Source organism: Lagopus muta, chromosome 4 (genome assembly GCF_023343835.1).
Source record: "Lagopus muta isolate bLagMut1 chromosome 4, bLagMut1 primary, whole genome shotgun sequence".
Lineage (NCBI taxonomy): Eukaryota > Metazoa > Chordata > Aves > Galliformes > Phasianidae > Lagopus > Lagopus muta.
The window spans coordinates 2,421,015-2,443,049 of record NC_064436.1 but is presented as its reverse complement, the minus strand read 5'-3'; the positions used below and the strand labels follow the sequence as shown (position 1 = coordinate 2,443,049).

Genomic DNA, 22,035 nt, shown 5'->3' with positions numbered 1-22,035 from the left:
TGCAGAGTAGTGTTGGCAACAACTGCACTACTCGAGCTTTACCTTCTTTTACTGCAATATCTGCTTTGTCACATTTACAAACTCATCATCATATAAATTGTATTAAACGACTTTTAATATTCAGTAGAGAACCTAAATGAATGCTTATATTTAGAAGCCAAATTCAGATTACAAAATTGGGTAATATTTTTGTCTTGTGCCACGAGGTTAATCATGATCCTCTCATTTTCATGAATCCGTCTACTTTGAGCATACATTGGCAATTGTACCACAGAGTTTAATAGCAGCAGGAGCTTAGAAGAGGTTTAACTCTGCCTTCCTAAGTCTGGAGCTTCCACTGACTGCCCTCTCTTCTGGGCACGAGACATGCCTCTGCCAGCACCAACTATTGACAACAGTTAAAGAGCAGGATAGGAGCAGCTCAAGGATGAGTTACTGTACAAATCATCATTTGGGAATTTAAGAGATGAATTTTCTGGAATCATGGAATATTCAAAAGAAACATCTTTCTAAAGTAAATAAATACATAAAAGGAACCACATTTTTGTCCAATTCGGAACAGTGATAAATTTTTCTTGTGCTTCATTTCAGAAGTGAGCCTAAAACAGACTGACAGAAATAGATATGGTTACTTCTTCTGATGGAGACAAATACTCTGTTGTTCTTCAAAACATAGCATCATAGAATGGTTTGTGTTGGAAGGGACCTTTAACATCATCTAGTTCCATTCCTTGCTGTAGGCTAGGACACCTCCTCCAGACCAGGTTGCTCACAGCCCCATCCAGCCTGGCCTTGAATGCAGCCAGGGAGGGGGCATCCATGACCTCACTGGGCAGCCTGTTCCAGTGTCTCATCACCCTCGCAGTAAAGAATTGCTTCCCAATATCCAGTCTAAATCTACCCTCTTCCAGTTTAAAGCCATTTCCCTTCATCCTGTTGCTACCTGTCCTAATAAAAAATCCCCCCCCAGCTTTCCTGTAGGCAAGTAGGATTCATAAGTCTACTGGATTCCTGTGCATTCATTACATTGAAATGATATTGTTAGAATGAAACTTATATGAAATAAACAACCTTTGCACTACTGATTATTTTCTTTATATGTAAAATAAAGGCTTAGATAATCAAAAGACTTTGCCAAAATTAATTTAACTTCTCAAAAACTTTGATCCCCACACTTCACTCTCATCCTCCCTTTGAATCCATTCAGCATTTAAACCTCTCCTGAAATGCTACCACTACTCAGCTGTCCTGCAACAAACGGACTGAGAAAACAGAAACCAAGAAAAAATAAATAACAAGGGGAAAAATACTCCACCTTCACTCAAGCCTTGTGGCACACGTTGCTCCTAAAATGCCACCTCCCTGCCAGCAGTAGGACATCAGTGATGCTACCAAGAACGTCAGCTTAAATCACCTGTTCCAAAATAATTCCTTCTTATCAGTATTTCACTTAATCTAAGGCTCTTGAATACTAGAATTCGTTCTGGCTATTTAAATTATATGACTCCCCCCTTTCAGACTTTGAATAAAAGTGATTAACAAGGAGTTAATATGCCAGAAAAAAAAAAGGTAAAATGAGGGACTCGTAAGCTTTTTGTTATTCCAGTTGTTAACGGAATAATTTCTATCCAAACGGATCTAAATGTAGAAGACAGCAATAATGGGTTTTAACTTTAATATGACTTTATTTATGCTTATAAATATATGTATAGCCAGTAATGAAGGAGACATTTAAGTATCGCAGATGTGGAATCATCTAAGTAGAACTGAGGCCATCCACGTTCATTTCTGTTCTCAGTCTGGATTGGTTTTCTGTTTTTATTTTTCTCCATAATTTGAAGTCTTAGAGATTTTGGGAGACTCCTCCCTGCCATTTGAGTTTTCAAAAGAAGGTGGAAACGGCAAACCCTCGAAGTTCAAAATGAGAAGAACAAACAAAAATCCTCAAAGAAACCAGCAGCCTGTCTACTTAGTGCCATGAGTCACCGTGAACATTGACAAGTTGAACTTTGCGGTAACTTCTCTATCTGTAGCTTTGCACAGATAGTGTCACTCTTGCAACAAAAAACTCCATCAGAAGTATTGAAGACTGCCAGGCAGCAAGGACAGCTCACCAAATGTCAAGAAGTTATGTTTCTTTCTGAATATTTGATAGTATGTTCTTAGTACATATTAATATTGTCTCCACAACGCACTTAAGGCAAAAGAAAAACAACATGAACGGGTTTTTTCCCCTGTAGGTTGCAGTACAGAAAGATCCTAGAACTTTTCTTTCCTGCACATGCTCTGTTGACACAGTTAGGTGTTACCATGGCACAGGCCAAACAGAAGTGGAATATCTATTATCTTTTTACTTAAACACCACCCGGCTGCAGCTGCGCATCTGTATTTAACTCCAATGTTAGATGGAGAGTTTTGTTGTAATTAAAAGAAAGTTCCATGTGCTCCATTGGGTCCTACGTTACATGGCAAGCTCTCTTTAGAAAATCATGTAACAAAATGTTTAGCTTTCATATAGTGCTTACCATAACTCACCACCAGACAGAATGCATTTGACATAATTTATACCAAAGAGATAGCTAAGCAAATATTTTCCTTCTTCATAGCCAATGACTACAGACAGTCTCTTTATGTTGTTTCTTAATACACTTGTTTCAGCCTTGTGAGACTGAGCTGAATCTTCAAGATTTTTAATCAACACTTTGCTAATGATACATTCATTAGGAGCTGTTTAAGCAGTTTGGATACGGTTTCCTGGAACCTAAGAACTTTGATGTTCCCTGAATGGAAGGGAACAGCTTGGGCACAGTTTGATCAAAAGATTTGAAGTGAAGGAGAGTAGCATACAGAAACGTTAGGGAAAAGGGAGGCAATGAGCTTAGTGCCTGTGGCTTTGTATCTTAAAGCATCATCTTAAGTACCCCCAAAAGAAAGAACGTTCCTGGAATTGAGATTTAAATATTGAATTTCATGTGGGGACAGTCAAAAACAGTCACAGTGCTACTCATAGATTTTATCCCACATTACCCCTGACAGCTATCTTCAGCTTTACTCATTTCCAACAGGCAAAAGTTCTACATCCTGTACGTTAACTGGACAAGTTTTAGAGATTCATTCAAAGCTGTACAGACAAGTGCTTTGCTTACATAATTGCAACAACAGAATCACATGTGCAGCTGCTAAAAGCTTCACATAAAAACAAACAAAGGAAAGCCTACAGAACAGACTATAGTTCATACTTAAATCACTACAGCACTGAAGAGACTTGTAAATGCATGTAGTCTTCCTAAAGTGAAGATGAGTGTCAAGTGCCATCGAGTACTCAACATTCATTCAGTTCTGCTTGTGGATCTTAATCCTTATAATCTGATCTATAGTAATTGCACTACGCATTTGTAACACATTTCTGTGTTTTATTATATATAAGAAAATTCAAACAGATTGGAATCATCTGATAATTAGAACAAACAGCTGCCACCACCACGAAATGAACAACTATAGCCATTCTGTGCACAGCATGAGAGTGAGTTTGGCACACGTCACTACTACAAGAAAGATTTTTGTTATTTCATGCTGCAGTGTAGGACCAACTCAGAACATCAGACTGCCTCTTAATGGCAACTGTAACACACACGTTCTTCAAGGAACTTCAAGCTAAGTCTGTGCCTTCATGACTGGAGGGGTTTATGTAAAACTTCTGCCATTGTATATTCTCAAAGACAGAGCACAACGATTTCAGACAAGCAAGAGTTGAGCAACTGTTATTCTGAAATAAATGCATGGATTGTTTCATATGTAAAATGGACTTTGTGTACACTTTTGACAAGGCACAATTTTAGTCACAAAGAGGACCCAGTGCAGGCGAAGCAGAATTACTGTTAATAAATTATTAGCTGTATGTTAAACAGTGCAGAGATGAACTACAGAAATGTAAAGCTATTGCAACTGTAAAGCCTGGGCAAAAGTCACCTGGAGAAATATGGGCAAAAAATCAGATATTTATTCTGAAAAGCCAAAAACAAACAAAAAACACCCGAATAGTTAAAACTTTTGAAAAGTAAAAGAGCCAACAACTATTCTTTACACTGGTGAGTATCTGCACAGCAATTAGGACTATGGAAGTTTTATGCATCCAGGGGAGACTGGGTTCTGATGGCATAAAAATTTGCTGTAATGCAAATAATTTGTTAGCACATTTTCTGAGTTGAATCACAGGTAAAAAATGGAGTGGAGAACAGCTGTGCAGGATAATGAAATTCAGATTCAGGAAACTATTTAAAAGGGAGGCTAAACTGGTACCTTCAGCGTACCTGTAAGATGTTAAAATCCTTCTAGACAAGAAGCATAGCTGAAGTGTCAGAACTGACTTTGGAGAAACCCAAATATGGCCAAGCCAGCCAGACGTTGGCTTCTAGACACAGACAAAAACATGATCCATAGAATAGAACACCTCTCCTATGAGGACAGGCTGAGAGAGCTGGGGCTGCTCAGCCTGGAGAAGAGAAGTTTGCGAGGTAACCTGACAGCAGCCTGTCGGTATCCAAAGGGGAGCTTCAGGAAAGAAGGGGACAAAACTTTAGCAGGGTCTGAAGTGAGAGGGGAAATGGTTTCAAGCTCAAAGAGAGGAGATTTAGTTTGGATATAAGGAAAAAAAGCTGTTTACAGTGAGGCTGATGAGACACTGAAACAGGTTCCTTAGCGGTATGATTGATGCCCTGCCTCCAGAGATGCCCTGGGCAGCCTAATGGAGCTGTGGTGTCCCTGTTCATCACAGAGGCACTGGACTAGCTGGCCTTCAGAGGTCCCTTCCAACTCTAAGGTTTCATGATTCTATATTTTATTCTGTTCTTTGTCATATAAACTTGGTCTTGAGAAACTACTCTTGCAACAACAACATTGATTTGTGACCTTCAAGATGGCAGAAACAGAGCAGTCATAAATAGAATGCAGGCAACAAAAACCCTCAGCTTTTCTGCAGAAGGTAGAAAGAAGATGAAATAACTTTAGTAAGAACAACAAGAGCTAAGAAGCAAGACATTACTTATGAAGAGATATTACTCTGATAACTCAGTAACTTAACTGGGCTGTGTAGAATTGTTTTATGCAGTTAAACTCTGCACTTTTATTTCCTTGTCAATTATTTGTACTGACTTCACGGAAAAAAAGATACATATTCCTTTCCTTTACTGACAACATTACTGAATTTAAACTATATAGGAACATTATCTCTGCATTTTCTTTGTTAAGAACAACAAAATTGCTTTTTCAGAGGGTTGAATCTTCAAAGTTAAAAAGACTAATGTGTCCTCGAAAGTGCACACGTCAGGATTTGCACACATCCAGCTTCCTGGTACACAAGCACGAATATGAGCACGATAAGATAACGAGTGGGTGAAGATTATGAGTGACCATATGACTGCTTTTTAATTTGATTAGTACTTTTGCATTCATCACCTTGTTTACTTTAAATAAATGTACTCCCATTAAAATACTATTCAAGCTTTAAGATTGAAAATACTTTAACTTATCTTACTTTTTTCTTTGCAAGTGGACGAATGAGTCACCCTACCTGGATTTTCTTTCACCTCACTTCACTCTGCCACATGCAAAGAAAAGAAAAAGCAAGCTAAGTTTTCATTTAAAAAGGGAGTGCATTCATCCGAGCAAACATATGCTTATTGTACTTGGTATTTTGATATATTTACATAGCCTTGACAATCACTCTCTTCAGAATTATGAAGGTATCTGTCCATCCGTTATGAACCACAACTTCCAAAATAAGAATAAGCTCAAAAATAACCCCTAAGAAATCCAAAATTGCAAAAACAAACAAACAAACAAAAAAAAAACAACAAAAAAAAACTGATATGAGATATACAAACAAATGAAGATTAATGAATTAGAAAAACTGAGACATACAGAGCAGTAAAAAAAAACAAAATCTAAAATAGGGGGGGAAAAATAAAGCAAAAAAAACCTACTTGGAAAGGAAAAACTGCTGTGAAATACCTCCCCAGGAACACATCAAAGCAGGATATGACATTCAAGTGATATTTCAAGCATGAAATGCTTTCCTAGCACTGCAAAAGAAAATCAGTAGCTAATACATCAGAGATGCGTTTTCATAGATAAATTGACGTGCAGGTGTAATACTTCTCCAAAACCTGAGGAATACTCTTGTTCCATCCCCCACATCTTCTTTCAGATATTTTGTAAGTTAAAGCAAAAGTCACTTACTTGCAAATGTCATCTTCTGGGTCCTCAAGCCCAAATCTTTCATCAAAAGTAAGCTGTATCCATACATTTTCATCTACTGCTACTAATCTCCACACTAGTACAGTATTGCGTGGGTATGTGTGTGGAAACTTGGGGCTGTGAATACTTCCATTAGAAGTCACAGTTATTATCTTCTCATGCTGAGGATCCTGCACTCCTGTAGTAAAAAGAGAAAACAGACACATCAATACTGTATTTCTTTCCCTTCTCCTAAAGAGCATAGCATGCATAGAAAAAGCCCCTTTCTTCTGATGGCTTTTTTCTTCATTTTGTCTGGAAAATCTATTTAGTAAAAACAGATTAAGAGATAAAGTTTGCTTTGCTGACGAAAAATCAATCAAACCCAAGCTCCAACTGTTGGTCAGAAAACAGAACACAAGTTCAAGTGGAGGTAAGAGAAATGTGACTGCATAGTTCCTTCAACTCCAACATGTAAATGCAAGACTGGAGCCCTCACAGAAGTCCAGCAGCCAAAGGGACTTAATTGTGCAGGCTGCTGATGACTACAGTTCTTTGCTACTGGGGAGTGCAGAGAAATCAGCTGAGGGTGGAAGAACAGGCCTGCTCACACCTCATGCCTACCACACAGAAGGACTGGTTTAAATTTGTCTCTCATTAGAGGAGACTTTTACATTTACTGGGTCCAGCAATCAGGATTGTGATGGCTGCATCCATGCCGAGGGCTGTACTGGCCAACGATAGCCTGATGCAGGAGCACGCCTGGGATATGCTATTTGGTAGTTAGCAAGTATATGAAATTAGACATTTACTGACAATTTCCGATAGAGGGCATCCCTTAAAATTCTTCAGCTTTGTTAGACTACAAAATACACGTAAAAATAAACGTTTTATGTGGCAGTAAACGGACTCAAAAGAAATAACGCTGACTACATTGGACTCAAAAGCACACAGAAGCACTGAAACAGTTCTTCTTTAGGTGATGAATTCACAACTGTGAGGAGTTCCCGAAAGGAAAGGACTCCTCTGGTGATTGGTCACTGTGACTGTCAGGGACACAACTCTCCTCACAATAACTCAAACAACCTCATTGCCAAGTGCCCAGCATTCCCAGGAACTCATATTCAGCAGCTGGAATCAGTCTGTATGGAAGACTCAGCTGCAAACAGGAGGTACTGATCTAATCCGAATACTTCTCAACATCATGACACAAAACATTGAGATCTCTAAATGACAAAATTCAGTTCCATAAGCACATCAAAGGAAAAAAAATCTTTATGCTACAGCACAAGACCTCTACTGTCTTTGACCTTTTCTAAAAATCTGTATATAGTCAAGTTTGACATAGCAGTCAGTAAACCATAGCAATCCTCAGTTACCTAATTAATAACCTTAGTAACTAAACACATGTATTAGTTTTGTACTGGGGAGTAATTCACGTTATTTTCTTTTTGGCAATTAGTTTTGTCAGTTACTTACTTCATTTTGTTTGTTATATAAACAGCATGGTGATGAAAATACATTTGAAACTATGTAAAAAGTCTGTGCTTCAGTCTACAATGAAAACATGCACTGCAATCATACCTCATTACAGCAACATGTAAAGGCTGACAGCTAAATGAATGTACTGCAAGAAAAGAAACCTATACAAACAGCATTGCAATTTTAAAGGAATTAATCTATATTTAACTGTAATTTAAAGTCTGACAGACTTTTGCCTTCTATTCTGACGGACCCATGCCTTCTACTTGTGGTATGAAAACGGATTTTTTTCCTTTAAATGAATTGCTGCTTACATAAACCTGAAGGAGTGGGGTTTTGCCAGTATTCACACACAGTTACAGAGGACTGACAGCCTTGCAGACACACAAGGAGAACAACATGCAGTAATAAGAAAAAAAGCACAAAGGACGCACAAGAGTTAGATTCTTAATTTAGACACCTCCCTGGTTTTTTTTTGTTGTTTTGTTTGTTTTTTTGTTAGCTAAGACACAAGCATTCTTTTAATAACGTATAGAACACCAGCAGGGAGCTCCACATTAAACACAGCAGCCAACAGTAATAAAAGTGACTTTCCCAGAGATTAGTACACCAGAGTGTTATTTCTGAAGTATGCAAAGGAACCTTATTTCATTGATGACACTATATTCAGTGATTCTTTTTTGTCTTGAAAAAGCACACATAGGATTACAAATCATGTCATATTTCACAACGTACTTCTTTTGTATCACTGGGACAATGACAACCACCTCAATGCAGTTAAGTTCTGTAAGTAGTCCAGTCTTAGCAAATAAGAAGTCACTAAAGAGAGGCAAAGGAACAAAAAGGCATGCTGTAAATTAATGAATGGGACTTGCAGCATCCCCAGCATCTCCAGCTCCTCCGTTTGGTAAGGAAAAATGTCTTTTACACAGCACTGTTCCAAAAACATATCAAATCCTCACACATATCACTTGCTCCATTTCAAATATTTGCTCTCACACAGTGGAATTTCTTCTGCAAAAGAATTATTTTCTATGGCCACAAAGGAAAGTCACTGTCGTCACTGGAGAATGAGGCTTGTTATTTGTTTTCAGATAAGCTGCAATATTCTTTTTCATCCATTCTACATAAACTAATCGTACCACCACACTGCAAAAAACTAGCCTTTGCCTATTGATTTTGTGCATGCTCAGAGAATTTCTTTTGGGTAACTTGTGTGAGGAGCACAGCCACCTGAATGTAACTAAGTTGAGACTACAGTTTCTTGTTCTTCTCTGCAATGACTTTACAATTTCTGGCTTTATTTTAGGGTTAGGCTTAAAAAGGAGTAACAAGTTCATCCAGATTTACAGTGGTCAGCTGTGTAGATCCAAAGCTATACATATATCAGACCTTACAGCTGTGACCTGCTTGATTTGCTTTTAACATCTCATAGCCCCCTCCAAAAAAAAAAGATAAAAATGGATCATGATTTTTCAGACAGCACAGATCAACTTGAGAAGCATCAGTCCAGAAGAGGCAAGGTGCCACCTTAGCCTTAGTGCAGCACTATTGCATGAGGGAAGGGGGAGAGACAGGGCTTCAAAAAGTGAGCAGAGATCACCTGCAGGAGAAGGTCCTGGAAATGGGGCACAGCAGATGGGGAAAACCCCTAAGCTGACCCAGGGACACGGCATGGTTACACTTCTTAGGGAAGGACTGTATGAGCATCACAGGGCCCGAAGCTGAAGAATGAGTTGCCACAGTAGTCTTTGATGTGGTGCAAGATGCTATCACCAGATTTATATATCATTGTAGAAAGCCCGCACCTGAAAATTACAAGATTCCAGACATTCTGAATGCACGGCGGTGCCTAACCCCTCCACTGCAATGGTAACACAGATGAAAAACCACGGTATCACCAAGAGATCAGCAGATGCCACTGTAAACTGAAATTAAACCCACCGACGAGACAAGCTCATTCCTGCCTACTTCAAAGTAGGCCTCTTCCCCCATGGGCACAATACATTTCACAAAGATGAGTGCTGACACTTCTTAAATATAGCAAATACCTCTTCCTAGTAGGTTGTAATCGCTACGTTTTGGCAGGGGTCAAGGGTAAAACTCAGACAAATCAGATGCAGTTCTGGAGCATCGAGGAGAAACAGCCTTGGCCCCTGGGTGCCACTCTGAGGGCGGATTTTCGTTGGAGGTACAGCGCCGGTAATATCAGTTTTTAAAATGCTTTTTGTTCAGCCTTCACTGATTTCTCAAAGTAGTTTTTTCTGTAAACAGGACAAGATCAGAGTCCTACCAATCACGGATTGCTCATAGATAATCTTGTTTATTTCATTCTGGAGTCCTTAGCTACGAAAAACAACTTCTAGGCTTTGAGTAACAGCCATATAAGGCTATCAATGCTTCAAAAAACAACGCCAAGTTCAAATACAGAAAATTCAACTCTAAATATTTACAGATTAAGATTAGAGCTCTTTCTGATATACAGCAATGCAATACGTGCAAGTCTTCTGCCTTAAAACTTGCCAACAAAAGATAGCTATTTGTTCATTACCGTAGAACTTCAAAGGGATGCATTCTTTTCAAATATTATCATTATTTGAAAGGATTTCCTGCAACAATCCCATGCAATTTCTACAACTCTCCGCACTATGTACAGAAACAAGCTTTGTAGAAGAAGCCCTTTGAAATGTAACATAATATGGTATTTTTTCCAAACTTTCGAAAAGCAGCAAGCCTACTTTCAGAAGTAATAACTAAAGGAATATGAGAATACCTCTTTCTATCCTGTGTCTCTGGTTCACTTGCCTCCAGGCACTTCATAGCTATTATCTGAATGTAGCAGCAAAATTTAACTCTTTTTCCAGGCACAAAGGAAAAACTGGAAAATGGCCTGTTACTAGCAGAAAAGAGCAGGCAAACAGCTCAGCTTGATACTGTTCACATGTACAGTGGGTACTGGCGCAAAAACATTCAAAATCGTACAAATGCTGCTCTGTGGAACCTACAGTCCAAGCTCTTGGTTGGGTCATAATTCCTGCTCACACCACAGCATGTCACACATTTGACGGCCCTTCCTTCTGCCCATAAACAAGGCCATTTTTGCCACCTCCACTCACTGTCTAGGCACCAAGTCTTAAAGCCTGGCAGTCAAGCCAACTTCACCCTATCCAGCAAGCAGTCTGTTCTTCCAAACCATCATGCCTCAAGTACCACGAGAAAGTACCACTCTGTGCTTTTGAAGCACAAGGGCTTGTTTTCATTTTCACCTTTTCAACTAGTGAGCAAAGGAAACTTCACACAGGCCTGCTGTATCTTCTAAGATAGCTTTAAATAGTATGGCTTGTGGTTTTCTGGGTTACATTTCTAAAACACGTCATGCCTTTGGTGGAGGTTTGATTCTGAGTTGCTTCCATGCTTTGATATAGCTACCTATTTGAAATCTTAGTGTGATTCTTCAGATATTACTAAAAAATAACCAGAAAGAGAAGTTTACAAAGTTTACAGGCAATATACACAAATAAGCTGTCAACTCACACATGATAAATTCACCTTCTAACAAGAAAACTGCTGATTTACACAAGTACAGGAATGTGTACAGGACTGTATTTGTTTCACTATTATTATTATTACATTTTAAAATCCTACAATTTCTCCCATCTCATTGCCTTAAGCACTGAATAACATATACAATTTAACTGCTGGTTAAAGGTCCTTCTCCTGTAGCTATGTAAAAAGCATGATGTGAAGGAGTTCACAGAGACAGGATGAGCAGAGAAGAGCAAGGCTTCTAATAGATCTTCAGGAACCTAGAGTTTTGGCAGCTGGTCATGAGGGAAGGACAAAAGAAACGGGGTGTGAAGAGGGAAAGATGTCACTGGAGAACAGAGCATAGAACTGTAGTAACAGATTTAATAAAAAGTTTCCAAACAACTGCATGACTTCATGCCTTGCAGAAGACATTCGTGACTAATCAAACAAATCACACACCAACAAACTTTCTTTGATTCCAAATTGCATCAAGAAAAGAAAAAAAGTTTAGACTTTTGATATTTTACTTTATGAGTTTATAACCTTCACGTATCCTGCCAGCCTTTTTTGCCTTGTACTCTGGCTTTTGCTTTGAAAAGAGCATGACAATTAAACAGTTTGGGTTTTTGTTGTGGGGTTTTGTTGTTGTTGCTTTTTTTAATGCATGGCAAATTTCAAAATAAAAGTAATCTCTTGAGATCTATTTTAAGACCAAATGCTTGTGGAAGGCAAACTTAGTCCTGAATTCCTCTATACCTTCTAAAACTAGATATACAGTGCATTTTAGCCAATTCCTTTTTTTTTAAATGTTAGGTAACTTTCTGTATTATCACATGCTCTAAGATCTAATTACTCATGAGTGTTTCAGTAAGTACTTTATTCCAGTGTTCACAGGTAAAGTCTTGGCTGCACTGGAATAAATATTTAAGCTCTTGTTGGCTTGAACGTGAAAGGAATTCCATCTCTATTAAATACCTAATGATGTTGAAATATTTATCATATAATGAACTTATAATAATAGCATCTGCCTTTTTTTAGCCATGGGATGATAAATGTGCTAAAATAAATATGAATATGCAAAATACTAACAAACCTAGAGTATACACACATTCCAGCTTTGGACTGCACCCTACCTCAACCCTCTTCTGTTAAACTACAGAACTACCACCCCAAATGACCTGAACCTTCTTAGACAGATACAGCCATACTAAGGAAAGAAAATTCTGCCTTCAACTCAAGACTCTTCCGATTAGTTACTGAATTAAACCAGAATCAGGACTTGTGTTGGAGATCCAAACAAAGAGGTAGTATTTCCAGCACAAAGTTTTATAAGCAATACATTACACTTGATTGTTGCAAGAAGAATTTTATCCGTGGGTGTACTACTATACAAAAATGGGCAATACAGCTGTTTAAGATGTTAAAAGGTGTTGATAATTGTAAGGGTGTACATACTGAAGAGACTTCAGACTGGATGTAAAATAATTCCAAATTGGCAAATATGGGAGTGGAATGAAACACTGAGAAACTACTCTGACTCCTCATCCATTCTTTGTAGGTAAGAAAAAAGCACATTAGGCAATCATGAAAGCACAAACCTTCAGCAACATTTTACGGTGCTGCTTCTTTCAAAGAATATTTCCTTAGTCTACGTGGTTTGGATAACAACTACACATATATCTTTTATCTATATGCTTTTATTCTAATAGATAGAGTAGAAAAATCACATTTAATCAGCTGCGAGAGAAAAAAATAACTATTTTATGGACTGAAAAAGAACAGTTGTTTATGTCTCCATTTTTCTTCACTTCAAATGCTTTATTTAAAAATATTTTTATTCACATTACTGTGATGACAAAAAAACACCCAAAACGCAACAACTTAATGTGCAACTACTCAGATTTTTTGATAGAAGATGGAGGGAGAGATGGAGAGGAGATGAAAAAGAAAACAAATAGAAAAAGTGGGAAAAAATGTCATCACTTCCTCTGTTCTTGCAAGGACTGGCAGATAGTAAGCATCTTCACAATCAACAGCGTCAAGGGCAGATGAAAGATAAAAGCCTAAATGCCTGACCATCCCCCAAAAGCATGAAGTCACCACCATCTTCTCATCTTTGTATCATAAAACCCCTCTTCCACTTCCACAACTTCCTATAATGGAATGTTTGTTAATATTTTTGTTTTCTTCTATATTCCTGATAATCAATATGCTAAGTAATATGGTTGATATTTTCTGTAGCTCATTTTTCCCTCCCCGAGCAAAAAGAGTAGTTTGACATATTCTGCACTTCAGTACCAGTTAATAAGCAAGGTGAAATGAGTAACCATTCATCTTATTGAAGCTCAGACAAGCTACTTCCCAAACTCTTAAAAGATATAATGGTCTTGGACTGGGAGAATTGCAAGTCTCTTTGGAAAAGTACAACTTAATATACACGAAAAATGTCAGTAGAAGACAAATCCTGTAAGAGTTAAAAAGGGAAAGAGACCAGGAAATAACAGTAAACCAGAAAACAGTTGTCCAACTGGACATACTTACACCTACTTAGAGATTACAGTTATTTACTTTCTTTAAAGGGGAAAAAATTACACCTTGAAGTGCTTGAGAATTTGAGTGGAGAAGATTGCCAATATATTCAAAATAAGTAACCTTTTCAATTGTTCTGCTACTCAAAAATGTGATATAGGTTTGTTGATTCTATTTTTACAGGACATTGACTTAGGAAAGCTAACTAAATTCTTAATTAAATGCAAGCAAACACCAGAAGTTATTACTAAAATAATACCTATATGGTTGCACCATGGAATGGTTTTGCAAATGCAGAAAACATTGCACATAAGTGCTTGAACATAGCACTTAGAATTTGTTTTAAATGTTATTAAGACAGGACTTAAAAACCACATCCAAATTAGATTTGTTAGTGCTAGAAACCACACAGGTGAACAAAAATTATCAGTCTGTCCCAAATGACTATACAGCCTGAGCAAGGTATGAAAAACCACAAAAGCAGCAGTATTCCCCCAATTTACTAAACTGTGCATAGAGTGGCTTAATAGTTCAATATGATTCTATGAAGATAACTTCAACAAAACTGTGAAATTAGTCTGGATCTCTTTCAATGTCAGTTAAAAGCATTAGTTTCAAAGCCAGCTCTTAAAACTTCCTTGTGCATCTCATTTTCTAGTACTAGATATGGTTCCCCCTCCCCTTTAAAATCCATGTGAATCATGTCCTTTACAAAAAATTCCTTAATGTGATCCATTCAAAAATTTCACTTCTTGGTCTCAATTTAGACTGTTGAAAAGCAAGGCTTAATTTTATTATGCCCCTTTTCTTTATGGTTCCTTCAGTTTATACTGCATGGCACTTGTTAAAAGCAGACACTAGTAAACATTTGGAAAAAAGATTATCCATGGTCCATGTGGAATTCAGCCTGAATAAATAGACTCTATGGATACGGTATGCGTTAAGTAGCTACATCTCATTTTCAGTTTTATTCAGAATGAAAAAATATAATCCTGTCTTCATCATGCTATCGGAGGTAAAAAAAGAAAGATGCTACCCGAATCTTTATAAATATCAGTCCTGAAGTGTTTTGCTTTGCTTTTGCCATTGTTCTGGTATTTGTGTGGATTTCCCTTTTAATTCTTTACTATAATAATAGTGATTCAAATATTTATAAAGGTCACCATTGTATTTCAAATTCTGTAAATAAGCTGTTCTTCAAACCAATTTAGAAAATTGTTACTGCTTAGCTATATGAAAACACAACTCTCAAGGATGGTTAAGACTTTTAGTAAAAAAATTACATTGATCAGTGCATGTAAAGGAAAGAAAACACACCCAAAGATGTAAGGGATTTGCTCACTGCAACCGAAGGTGTGATTATGCTCCATCTACAGCTAGTTTTAACTACAGCACAAGACTCACTGTAACAGTGAATCCAACGTGGTGTTCAGTTCACTTCAAAAATGCAGAGGGTCTTATGCAAACTTAAAAAGTTTGTGCCAAACTTTTGATATAGAAATAACATTGCTACTGGAAGGTCTACAAGCCAGATTAAAGCTGCCTCAGGCTTGGACTGCATATACAAAAAACATAGCTCTGCCATATACTTATGTCAAAAAGGCAAGAGAAACAAAGAAAGTATGAAAACAAAACTATTTCTGATCTATTTAGATCTTTTGAGGACTGGACTATACTATAGTCCCAAATTCAAGGACATAAACATTTACATCTTTAATATGTGTTGAAGTAAAAGCATTTTAGCTGGTCCTAACCTGCTAAAACGAAACCTCTGGAAGAATATAATGCCTTCGTTTGAGTACAGTTCACTTTCCCAAGATGATTTGGGAGAAAGTGGTTATGCAGTATCAATACTGATCCACAGGTATGTGTATAAAACAGCTGTTACTGAATTTGAAGAATTTTAAGCAGACAGAAGTCAACAACTAAGTTTAAAACACTTGTTTCTAGTATCTTTTAATGGGAAATTAAATCATGTAACATATCAGCAGAATGCTTGTCCAGAAAAGGATATGCAAGTCTAGAAGAAATTCAGAAAGCAAGCACAAGCACGGCTACAAAATCCACTGCAAGGTGAAAAATAAAATGGCCAATAGAGCAATAACATTTCTTTACAACTCCTTCACTACCACATGTCTCTGACTCTGCTGGTTATTGAACTGATGCACATGAATGTCAAGGACATCTTCTATAGATGGACCATAACGACAAGCAATGAATATTTAAAGTAACTGATAAGAATTCTGTTGAAACAGGACAAGATTTCTAGGAAGTGTGATCACAGAAGTGTCACAGAGCAGCCATGAAAGAACTGTGTCCCATGGCATGGGCAATACAACAGCCTATTTTGAGCAAAACCACTGCCAAAAGACCCTTTCGTTAATCTAGTAGAACAGGTGCTCTTAAGGAGGACTGACAGCAAGGCCCTGAGGACCACCTCAGTCACAACTTCCTTCATTAAGAAGATTATGTACACCACTACACAGAAATCTATTGGTACACTGATCTGGGCTTCAGTCCCGAGCACATCCGTAGTTCCACTTATTCCATAGACGCCTTACTTATTGCCACATAATTTATTACTTATTATTCCAGACATGAAGCTTAAGCTGTTATTCCTGGGTCACTTAACATCTCTTTCTGCCTATCTTGAATACCAGAATTCTTCCAGAATGCTTACGTGGGAGCATTCCCAGTTCTGAAAAAAGTTGCACAACTGTAAAATGAAAAGTGAAATCTTAAAGTCTCAAGCCACTCCAAACCCTACTTAAGGATATATGTCCAATTTGACAGCTTTTTTAGAAATATACAAGGGAACTACCTATGGGATTCCTCATAAAGGTCTTGGCACTGCTGTACAAAGCTGTTTTCTTTTAACAAGCTTTGATAATTCACAGCATCACATCACAATCTAATGTCCAGTTTTAAATCTGGTGCAGTTTGCAGGGTTGCTGCTCTCCCCTTTCATCTTCAGTACTGCTTGGAATCATGCCCAAGCAACCAATCGATCCTCACTCTAAAGTGTCACTTCACCTTTTTTTAAGCCTAAACTCATGCTAAAGTGTCAGTAACACTTTTCAGCATACATTAGTTTCTCTGGAAAACACATGGGCATGTGGCAGGGGCTGGAGAAAATTGATAGTTAAAATGCATTTTGCCTAATTCCCCTGCGATTCTAGAGAGCAAGCAAAGAGTATAAAATGAAATCAGAGCCTTGGTCTTGCTGGTACAGCTTTAGAACTGTCATGAGAGGTGTAAAGGAACACATAGTGCTCCAGGAAGGGGCACACAAGCACTCCAGACAACGCATTCTCTCTGCCTTGTTACATAGCCCAGCGGTCAAGGAATGGATTCAGAGTGAAAATGAAATTCTTAAAAGTCCAAAAACATTTTTCTAAGTTTTAAGAGTATGAGTGCTCTTACCAGAAAGGTAGCAGGAACGTTGTCATCAGCTCATGTAGAATCTTCTGCTCCTTGTTACAGGAGCAAAAGATTTTGATAAATTCATAGTGAAATTCTTAAATTCAACCACAGTCAGCCTGTTGCAATGAAAATGCAGATTCTTTTTTTCTTATTAGTCCAGTGTCTCATCACACTCTTTGATTTCATCAAATACAGCTTCAGTTTAGAATTGAATGGTAGAACAAAATGTAAGTTTGGGCAAGTGCTATCTTGCCCAAAACAGGTTTTTGGAAGTCTGTCTGTCTACTAATACATAAAAGCTGTTTGCTTATGATTTATTCTAGGTCATCTAGGATAGTTAGGTCAAGATATTTGAAGAAAATCATTCCACAGTCCTTCACATGCTTTTCAGAAGGTGCTCTGGATGCCTAGTATGATCAAGTCCATATCCTAACTTGAATTCCTTGAGGCTGAACATGGTAGTATTAATTTCACAAGCACAGAACTGTGTTTGTTAACAGTAGTTTAAATAAGTTGAATTCAAAGTTAACATCACATTGCACGTGTCTCAAGGTAATGGGAAAATTAAGTTCCGGGATTATATTTGTTAAAACAAGTAAAATAGAAATTATTTTTCCCTACTCAGAATCCTTATAGAGTGATTCCACTGTATTTTCAATCCCCATGTGGCAATTAAAAAAAGAGAACTTTAAAATAGAAGAAGATTGTTATAATTCCAATTATAGAAAGGAAAGGCAGTGGTGTAGCCCTCTATGTTAAGAAAGAATGCAAATGTATGGAAACTAGTGATGGTGATTATAGGGTTGAGAGCTTATGGGTCAGAATAAAAGCAAGGGCCAGTGAGACTGACATTATCATGGGAGTGTGCTACAGACCACACAACCAGGATGAAGAAGTGGATAAGACACTTTACAGACAGTTGGGTGAAGTCTCAAAGTCTCAAGGAGGACTGGCTGAACAGAGACCTTTGGCTGGAACTCAAGAGCAAAAGGAAAGTTTATGGTCTTTGGAAGAGTGAGCAAGCTATTTATGATGATTACAGGCACATAGTGAAGCTGTGCAGGGAGAAAATTAGAAAAGTCAAAGCCCAGCTAGAACTGAACTTGGCTACGAAGGTAAAGGACAACAATAAATATTTCTGTAAATACATCAACAGGGAGAGGACGGCTAGGGAGAATCTCCAACCCTTTTCAGAAGCCGAGTGCAACATGGTGACCAAGGATCAGGATAAGGCTGAGGTACTTAATGTCTTCTTTGCCTCAGTCTTTAATAGTAGGATTTGTTACTCCCTAAGATCACAGCCCCCTGCACTGGTAGATAGGAATGGGGAGCACAATAGGCCCTGTATAACCTATAATGACATAGTTTTGGACCTGCTCCCAAAGTTGGATGCTCACAAGTCCATGGGACCAGATGGATTGCACCCTAGAGTGCTGAGGGAGTTGGCAGATGTGGTTGCCAATCACCCTCCACCATTCTTCAACAGTCCTGGCTACCCAGGGATGTCCTGGTGGACTGGAGACTGGCAAATGTGATGCCCATCTTCAAAAAGGACTGGGAAAATGATCCTGGTAGCTACAGACCTATCAGTCTCACCTGAGTGCCAGGGAAGGTTATGGAATGGATAATCTCAGGACCAAACAGATAATCATGGACCAATTAAAAGTCAACCAGGAGGTTGTGCCCAGTCAGCATAGGTTTATAATAGCAGATCCTGTATGAGAAACCTGACTTCCTTCTATGACAAGGTGACCTGCTTAGTGGATGAAAGTAAGGCTGTCGGTGTGGACTACGTGCACTTCAATAAAGCCTTTGATGCTGTTCTCCACAACATCTTCATGGAGAAACACTGGCTAGATGGCTGGGCCCTAAGAGTTCTGGTCAGTGAAGGGCAATGAAACTGGTGAGGGGTGTAGAACAGGCCTTGTAAGGAGCAGCAGAGGGAACTGCTACAGATCGGTCTGAAGAACAGAAGGCTTAGAGGATTTCTTATTGCTCTCTACAACTACCTGAAAAGAAGCTGTGGCACAGTGTGCAGTCAGTCTGCTCTCCCACATAACCAGCAATAAAACTAGAGGGAATGGCCTCAATTTGCACCAGGGAAGGTTCAAGTTGGATGTTAGGAAAAATCTAGTCTCTGAAAGAGTGGTCAGGCACTCAAGCTGGCTGCCCATGGGGATGGTTTAGTCACCACCCCAAGAAATGTTCAACAGAAACTTAGATGTTGCACTAATAACATGGTTTAGTGGTGGTAACTGGACATTTAAACTGAATAATCTCGGAGATCTTTTCCAGCCTTGGTGATACTACATTCTATGAATGATGAAATTAGCTTCTTCCTACGTGATTATTTTAACTAAATGGCACAACGTGTGATTTTCCTCAGGATGATCATTTCAGAAAAAGTAATAACCAAACAAAGATCAGAGTCAATTATTAAATCCACGGTTGCCTTTAGTTAACCTCCGGTATAGTTCTTCAGCAAGCGTAATGACATAAAGTGTAAGGGCAGAAGAGGGTGATGAGTAGAAAGAGGAGGAGAATTGGTATGTAATGGTATTACCTATTTCCATAAGGCTAAATCTGGCTATTCACTTCACATAGTTTCTGACCCAGGTGCAATTTATCCCACCGCTTCAGCCCACGTCTATCATCAGGGTTGAGCAAATCACATTCTCTGCAAGACAAGGGTTGCATGGATACATGGCAGCTTAACCACTGCTCCTATAAAATAGAGGCAATGAATCTTCTGTAAGAAAAAGAAGAGCTAAAGAACATTGACTCTTTAGCTGGATCATGCTGAGTTCAGTCTAAATGCTTTATATCTTTCCAGTGTTTCAAAACCATGTACAGTAGTGATTTTACTCATGTGAACATGTTTAAATCATAATCAGCTTCTAAACTCCAGGGTTACTCTGGGTAAATGTACATCTAGCTACCACTAATCAAAACACCATGATCAACCCTGTTCTTCAGCACTTTTATCAGCTATCTGGTACCAGTTAAATATTTAACCAAGCACAAATGAGAGAAACAAAGCAAAGTTAAGAAAACGCCTGCTTATCAATGTTTCTGAGAGCATAATACTCAATGCTGTGATCTCTTAGTAAAGCTCTGCATGTGCCAACAAGTTTCCAGAAGTTATATTGGAAACAATATATACAATATATTGGAACTTACTTATATTTAGATATTCCCACATATATTGCAGTGCATATATCCCATGTTACTGAAATGGCTCTTTTCATTGCAAGTATCATAGATCCTCATAGTGAGAAGAACGTTCAAATTAGGCAATGCATGACTTGAAATAAGAAAGGCTGAAGTACAAGGGATGAAGAAAGTAATTTCACTTTAAAATAGGACCTTTCTTTCAAACTTGCAAAATACAGACTTGCTAACAGAAATGCTTTCTTTCACATGGCAATAACTTCAAGTCTCTGGTTTCAGCTCCCACTTCCAGTAAGGCATTATTTCAGAATGTAAATATCTGCTTACTAAAGATAGTTAGACTCTTTACAGAGTGCATCCTGCAGTAAGATACACATGTAAGCACACATCCAAATAACCCACTTCTAATATATTATCATTCTAATCTACAAAAAGGAGGAAATTCATACATCCAGAACTTCTACCCAAACTGTTTAAGCGCTCTTGAATGAAAACTATGAGGGATTATGAGCAGACTGTTGCACAGACAAACCACATACATTCATATACAGGAATTCATTGGAGAACTGATGAACAAATCTTCAAGCTCTTCCATCAATTAATATTTGTTACTTCACAGTTCAGCACAGGTAACTCTAATCCACGAAGTTTTAATGGATTTTACAAGGTTTACATATTTACAAGTTTTTTCATTCTGTGATAGACAAAAGACTTCTAGCATAGTATCTCATCCTACTCTTTTCAGCTTTTATGGCCTAATTATTGCTAGGTGCTCTTCCAAGAGTAATTTCATATCTACCTGTAAGATACAACGAGTTCATGGCGCAAGTGAGAAAGTAAATAATAAGGACAACACCACATTACCTCAGTTTGAAATTGGCCAAATCTGATGAGAGATCATACATTCTCAGCTCATGCAGATTGTCTCTGGAAGACTTCTCTCACAATGGGACATGTAACAGGAAAACTGCTTCTGATTCCTTTGGAGACAAGCTGCATATCTAAAGCTAATAAAAATGAAAATCTTCCTGCTTATTTCAAGATATTGATGTTAAATATACCACAAGGCATAAACGAAATACAGAATGCTAAGTCACGTTGAAAGAAATCGTCAGCAGCCTGAACAAAGAGCCACTGACTACAAACCTGTGGCTGCAACCGTCCAATCATTTATCCACTGAGTAGTTCAGTAGTTCAGCCTTCTAATACATATAACTCTCCAATGTAGAGATAAAGATGTGGTGTGAGACCACGCCAGAAGCCTTGTACAAGGCCAGGCAGACAACAACAGTTGCTCTTCCTTTGTCCACAGATGCTGTCACGCTATCACAAGAGGCCACCAGAGTGGTGAGGCACAATCAGCTCTTGATGAAGCTGTGCTTACTGCCTCAGATCACCTCCTTATATTAAATGTGCCTTAACAGAGCTTCCAGGAGGATCTCCTCTGCTTCTCATATACAGAGGGGGAGGTTCAGGCTGGCGAGCCTCACACAACTCTTCCTTTCTCCCTTCCTTGACAGGAGGGATGTTTTCCTTTTTTGCCTGTCTCTCCTGACCAACAAACCTGTAGAATCCCTTCTTGTTATGTTTCATATCCGTCGTCAAGCTCAGTTCCATAAATGAAGGTATCCTAGGATATTTCAGACATTTACTGAATGGATGGGAGAT

At 38.2% G+C, this 22,035-nt stretch overlaps 1 protein-coding gene across 3 annotated transcripts in view; it reads right to left on the bottom strand.

Annotated features, from left to right (window-relative positions):
* Positions 1-22,035, bottom strand: part of PDGFC (platelet derived growth factor C) — a 120,271-nt gene that overhangs the window by 43,306 nt on the left and 54,930 nt on the right. For all 3 annotated transcript variants that reach the window (XM_048941659.1, XM_048941660.1, XM_048941661.1), the window contains one exon: positions 6,238-6,433. In XM_048941659.1, coding sequence (XP_048797616.1) covers positions 6,238-6,433 — 196 coding nt within the window. The remainder of the gene's footprint in view (positions 1-6,237; positions 6,434-22,035) is intronic.